Below are 6,470 nucleotides of genomic sequence, written 5' to 3'. Positions count from 1 at the left end.
TCTCCAACAAGTCATATAATTTGATAAGAATAGGAGAACCTGATGAAATATAATCAATTTCTAGGAGATACTACAGATTCCAGCAGGCAGAAAAATACAATGAAAATGGTGATGAGAGTCTATTCTGGCTGTTGAGCACAAGGAATGGATTGGGATCAGGAATTCTGAGTAAAGACTATTGTACAAGTCCAGGTATAGGATTCAGTCAGAAGTGGTATAGATGAATTGGAAGACAGAGAAGAAAAATCTTCATAGGGATGGCATTGCCTTGTGGTACACCTGGGATCTCTTCATGCCAGGGCCTGTGTTTGGAAGTAAAGAAAACTTCCATGGTTTAGCCATCTTCCTGGATACATATCCCAATGATGAGACCATTGAGTGTGTGTTCCAGTACATCTTGGTGATGGTGAACAGTAGTTCCCTGTCCTACAACCACAGCAAGGATGGATGCTGGGCAGAGCTGGTGGGCCTCACATTTGAGTTCCTCAATTGAGATCATAACACGTTCCTGGCTACGCAATATTCCCAGGGCCGCCTGACGGTGATGACTGACCTGAAGGGCAAGAACGAGTGGAAGAACTGCATTGACATCAGTGGAGTGCGTCTGCTCACTGGTTACTACTTTGGAGCCTCAGCTGGTGCTGGCGACCTATCTGACAATCACGACATCATCTCCATGATGCTGTTCCAGATGATGGTAGAGCACACGCCTGACGAGAGCATCGACTGGACCAAGATCAAGCCCAATGCCTATTTCTTCAAGTCTCCCAAAGACAATGTGGACAACCCCAAGGGGAATTTCCATGGTGGGCCCCTGATGGGGTGGAGGGTGTTCCTGCTGCTGCTGTGTGGACTCCTGGGCATCATCGTTTGCTCTGTGATGGGGGCCCTGATATTTCAGAAGCGGCAAGAGCCGAACAAGTGTTTCTACTGAGCAAGTGTGTAGGATGCTTGCTTAGCTGGGGACCGGCCTGGTCTTGGGCCTCAGGCACTAATATGAACTTTTTTTTTACTTGGATTGTAAAAGAAAAACAAGACCACCTTATTTCTGAACTGTTTCAAAGAAGTAATTAAAATATTTTCTTACATTTTCTTCTTGCCCAGCCAGGACAGGTGTACTTTTTTCCTTTATTAAATAGTTTATTAAACTCCCCAGCCAGGACAGGTGGCAGCGCTGGGGAGTAAGGATTTGGCGTCCCCTTAGCCAGCGGTGGGGGGCTGTCTCCCCACTGCTGGCGTCTCAGAAACAGAGAGCACTGGGATCTGTGTTGGAGCTGGATGAGACCCCACAGGCCCCGCAAGACTTTCAAGAGGGGCCTCCTTGGGACGCTAGCCCTGATCCTGTTTGTGGTGTGGTGTGTGCAGCGGTAGCGGAGGCCTGAGTTTGGGAACCTAGCTTTTCTCTTCACCTCTGAGCTGCTTTTCAAGGCAGCCATAAAGTTGGGGCTGAAGGAGCACTTAGTGGGGCAGAGTGTGACTGTTTGCTAAATAAAATGAATTAACCAAAAAACGAAAATTGGAGGAAGCAACTATCATGAAGATGAATTGAAGAGGATGAATTAACACAAGTTGGCATTGGCTATCAAATTCTTAATTTTCAAGGCTAGGAGACAAGTTTGGAAGTGCCCTGCGTGAGCAAGATGGGGAAGAATTCTGACTTTTGGGGAATTATGAGACATATATTAAAGACAGTTAGAAATACAAAATTAGAGAGACTTTGAAGGTGACAGGGCAGTGCAAGAGAACGGTTTACAACCACTTTTTCTATCACTGAAAGTGAAACTAATAGAGAAGCTGAATTCCCAAAGGTAATGTAAAGAAAGATAAAAACCAGTTGCCATTAAATTGACACGATTATGGCAATCTCTCTGGTGGTGTAGTGCCTAAGGCATTTGACTGCTAACCAGAAGGCTGGGCTTCAAACCCACCAGCCACTCCTCGGAAGGAAGGTTGGGTAATCCACTTCCATAGTGATACTGCCTCGGAAACCGAAGGAGGGGTCGTTATGAGTTGGATGCGACTCCACGGCAGAACGTTGCATTGTGTGCTCCACAGGGTTTTCAATGGCTGATTTTTTAGAAGCAGATTGCCAGACCTTTCTTCCAAGGTGTCTCTGAGTGGACTCAAACCTCCAACCTTTCAATTAGTGCATTAATTGTTTACACCACTCAGAGACTCCAAAGGAAGATAAATACATCAAAAAGCTAAATTCTGAGTATATCCATAGCAAGGTTGAGAGTACAGTATTAATAGGTATTCTATTTTATTTTTTAAATTAATTTGTTTAATAAAGGAAAACAGTACAAAGTGTTTATAATCTTGAGTTTTGGAAAAATAGCTTGCTGGAAGCTTGCAGCTATTCTGTATCAATGCAATAAACACTAATATATTTTACAATAAGAAAGAGTCATTTGAAACAAAATTGAAAGAAACATAAAACGCAGGCTCAGTTTAGGCTTTTCTCTAATCCTTACTTACTATTAAAAAACTTAAAAATATTTATTAGGGAATAATTCACATAAAATACAATTCACCAATTTTAAGTGGACTGTGTATGATTTTTCCTCCATTCCTCCCTTCCCTACTCCCAGAAACCCCCAACCTTCTTTTGTCTCAATAAACTTACCTCCAGGCATTTTCTATAAGTGGTATCAAACAATATTTGTCCTTCTTTCTGGCTAATTTCACTTAGCATAATGCTTGCAAGTTTTAGCCATGTGGTAGTGTGTATTGGAACTTCATTTTTCTTTATAGCTGAATAATACTCTAGTGAGTGCATATACTATGATTTTTTTTTAATCCACTCATACGTTGATGGATGTTGGGTTGTTTCTACCTTTTAGCTATTGTGAATAACACTGCAATGGACATTAGTGTATGGATGTCATTTTGAGTTCCTTGCTTTGATTCTTTTGGGTATATACTTAGGAGCATAACTGCTTGTTCATATGCTAATTCTAGGTTTAACTTTCTCAGAAACCACTGAACTGTTTTCCAGAGTGGTTGCACTATTTTACATCCCCGCTAGCAATGGATGAGTGCTTGGATTTCTCCATCTGCTATCCAATACATGCTGCTTTCCGTGTTTTTTTTTTTTGTTGTTGTTGTTTGTTTTAATAATAGCCACACTATGTCATTGTGGTTTTGATCTGCATTTCTCTGATGAATAATAACGTTTAACATATTTTTATGTACTTTTTAGCCATTTCCCTATATCGTTTAAAGAAATGTTTATTCTCATGTCTTTTGCCCATTTTTAACATTGGGTTATTAGTCTTTTTGTTGTTGAATTTTAAGAAGTCTTTATAAATTCTGGGTATTAAACCATCATCTGATATATTATATCCAAGTATTTCTTCCCATTCTGTAGGTTGTTTCTTCAGTTTCTTGATAATGTCCCTTAATGCACCAATGTTTTTGATTGTGAAGAAGTCTAGTTTATCTTTCTCTTGTTTCTCATGCTTTTGGGGTCATCTAAAAATCCACTTTCTTAAAGAAGGTCTTAAAGCTTCAATTCTATGTGTTCTTCTGTGAGTTTTATGGTTTTAGCTCTTACATTTAGTTCACTGGTTCATTTTTATTTAATTTTTGTACATGGTGGAAGTATGGGTCTAGCTTCATTCTGCATTTGGAAATCCAGTTGTCCAAGCACCATTTGTTGAAGAGACTATGCTTTCCTCATTGAATAGCTGTTACACTGATGTATGGGTTTATTTCTGGATTCTATCTCTATTCCATTGGTCTATATGGCAATCCTTATACAGGCACTACACTGTTTTTATTATTGTAACTTTGTTTGTTGTTGTTGTTATGTGCTTTCGAGTCGGACCCAAATCATAGCGAGCCCTCCTTGGGTTTCCAAGGCAGGATCACTATGGAAGTAGATTGCCCAACTTTCCTTCTGAGCAGTGGCTGGTGGGTTTGAACCTTCAGCCTCCCGGTTAACAGTCAAGTGCCTTAGGCACTATGCTACCAGAGCTCACATTGTAACTTTGTACCACATTTTAATATTGGGAAGTGTGAGTCCTTTTACTTTTTTTTTTTTTTTCCCAATATTACTTTGGCTATGCAGGGTCCCTTGCAATTCCATATGAATTTAAGGATCTGCTTTTCTGATTCTGCAAAAAAATGCTGTGTTTTTTTTTTTTTCTTAACAGGAATTGCATTGTATCTGTAGATCACTTTGGGTAGAATTAACATCTTAACAATGTTAAGTCTATGAATCCATGAACAGAGAATGTTTTTCCATTTATTTAAGTCTACTTTGATTTTTTCAACAGTCATATAGTTTTCATTATAAAGAGCTTCTCTTCCACATATGCACACCCATGTTCACTGCAGCATTATTCGCAATAGCAAAAAGATGGAAACAACCTATAGGTCCATTGATGGATGAATAAATAAACAAAATGTGGCACATATGTACAATGGAATACTATGCAAGAATAACAATGAGTTCATGAAACATTTTATAACATGGATGAATCTGGAGGACATTATGCTCAGTTAAATAAGTCAATCACAAAAGGACAAATATTGTATGATATCACCTTTATAAAAAATCAAGAATAAGTTTACATACAGAAAGCAATGTTCTTTGATGGTTGGCGTCAACCAATGTTGTTTGAGAGATGGTAGGGAAAGGGAGAGAGAATAACTCACTAGATAGTAGACACATATTAATTCTGGTGAAGAGAAAGGCAATACAAAATATGGGAGAAGTCAGGACAATGTGATCAAGGTAAATGAAGACACTGAGAGGTAAACAAGAATAAAGGGCAATAAATCCTACAGTAAATGCTATAACATACAATTCTGCAACAGAATAACAACCAAAAATTTATGCATGGTTATACAGGTAGATATATATGCTATATAGGTGAGGGATGGCATGTGGAAGTACATTCACGTGCATTTATAGGTATAGTTCTTGGCATATGTATATTTGTATGTGCTGCATAAATATTCACAAAGAGTATATATGTGGCACAGTTAGGAAACTTCTTAGACATATCCAAATGCCTAGTGGGAATGAGTTTCTGGGCATGAAGGCTAAGGAATATAGTTTAGGTCAACTGGCATACCATACTTTATAAAGATAATGTTCTATATTACTAGTTTGGTGAGTAGCATCTGGGGCCTTAAAAATGCATGAGCCACCATCTAAAACACAACTATTTTTCTCTTCCCATCTGAAGCAAATGAGAGCAAAGGAAACCAAAGACTCAAGGAAGCAATTAGTCCATCGCACTAATGAAACACACAAACCACAGTCTCCTCTAGCCTGAGACCAGAAGAACTAGATAGTGCCCAGCTACCACTTCTGACTACTCTTACCAAGGACACAAGAGATGATCCTGAGTAGAATGGCAGAAAAACGTAGAACAAAATTCAAATTCATAAAAAAGACCAGACTAACTGGACTGATAGCAACTGGAGGAACCCCTGAGACTAAACTCCTAAGACAACCTTTTAACCTGGAACTGAAGCCATTCCTGAAGGTCACCTTTCAGCCAAATAATAATAGATTGGCCTATAAAATAAACCCATGAAAAAGGTGCTCCTTAGAACAACCAACTACATGAGACCAAATGGGCAACATTTGCCCAAAAGCAAAGATGAGAAGGCAAGGAGGGGCAGGGAAACTGGAGGGATGGAAACAGGGAAGACAGTAACAAACAAGCCAATGAGTCACCAGAGAAAGGGCAAGATGGATACCAAATCACATGAAGACTTTCAAGGAACCAGGGAGCAGAAGCTGAAGAATCATGGTGTACAATCCTTTTATTTATTGTGTTGTTTGATTTGGTTTTTTACAATGTTGTTGAGGATTTTGTCATCTATATTCATAAGGGATATGAGTCTATAGTTTTACTTACATTTGGTTTCTTTGGCTTCAGTATTAAAATAAGGCAGACATCATAAAATGAGTTAGCCAGTGTTCCATCTCATTTATTTTTCAGAAGAGTCTGAGGTACTAATTATTCTTTAAATATTTGGTAGAATTCACCAGGGAAGCTATCTCATCCTGGACTTTTTTCTTTGTTAGGAGGTTTTTGATTACTGTTTCATTCATTCTCTTCCATTGTTATAGGTCTATTATGATTTTCTATTTCTACTTGAGTTAATTTAGGTAGTTTGTGTATTTCTAGGAATTTATCCATTCATCTAGGTTATCTACTTTGTTAGCGTATAATTGTTCATAGATTCTGTTAAAATAATTTCAATCTCTGTAATGTCAATAGTAATGTTAACACTTTCATTTCTGATATTAGCATACTAGTGTCTCTTTTTTTTTTTCTGTGTAACTAAGGGTTTGTCCATTTTGTTAAACATTGCCAAAAACCACCTTTTGGTTTTGTTGATTCTCTCAATTGTTTTATGCTATATTTCACTGATTTCTCCTTTAATCTTTATTATTTTCATCCTTCTGATTGCTTTGAGCTGCAGTTGCTGTCCCTTTTCTAGTT

At 38.4% G+C, this 6,470-nt stretch overlaps 1 protein-coding gene across 1 annotated transcript; it reads left to right on the top strand.

The window, feature by feature from the left end:
• Positions 1-220: 220 nt before the first annotated feature.
• On the top strand, positions 221-934 carry LOC103199315 (vesicular integral-membrane protein VIP36-like). Its single transcript, XM_042781343.1, is given in 1 exon segment — positions 221-934. A coding segment is annotated over 1 exon segment (714 nt).
• Positions 935-6,470: the final 5,536 nt, after the last annotated feature.

Source organism: Orycteropus afer, unplaced genomic scaffold (genome assembly GCF_000298275.1).
Source record: "Orycteropus afer afer isolate SDZICR_OR568_19922 unplaced genomic scaffold, OryAfe1.0 scaffold00109, whole genome shotgun sequence".
Taxonomy (NCBI): Eukaryota; Metazoa; Chordata; class Mammalia; order Tubulidentata; family Orycteropodidae; genus Orycteropus; species Orycteropus afer.
The sequence above is the reverse complement of the archived record's forward strand: the minus strand, read 5'-3'. Positions and strand labels throughout refer to the sequence as shown.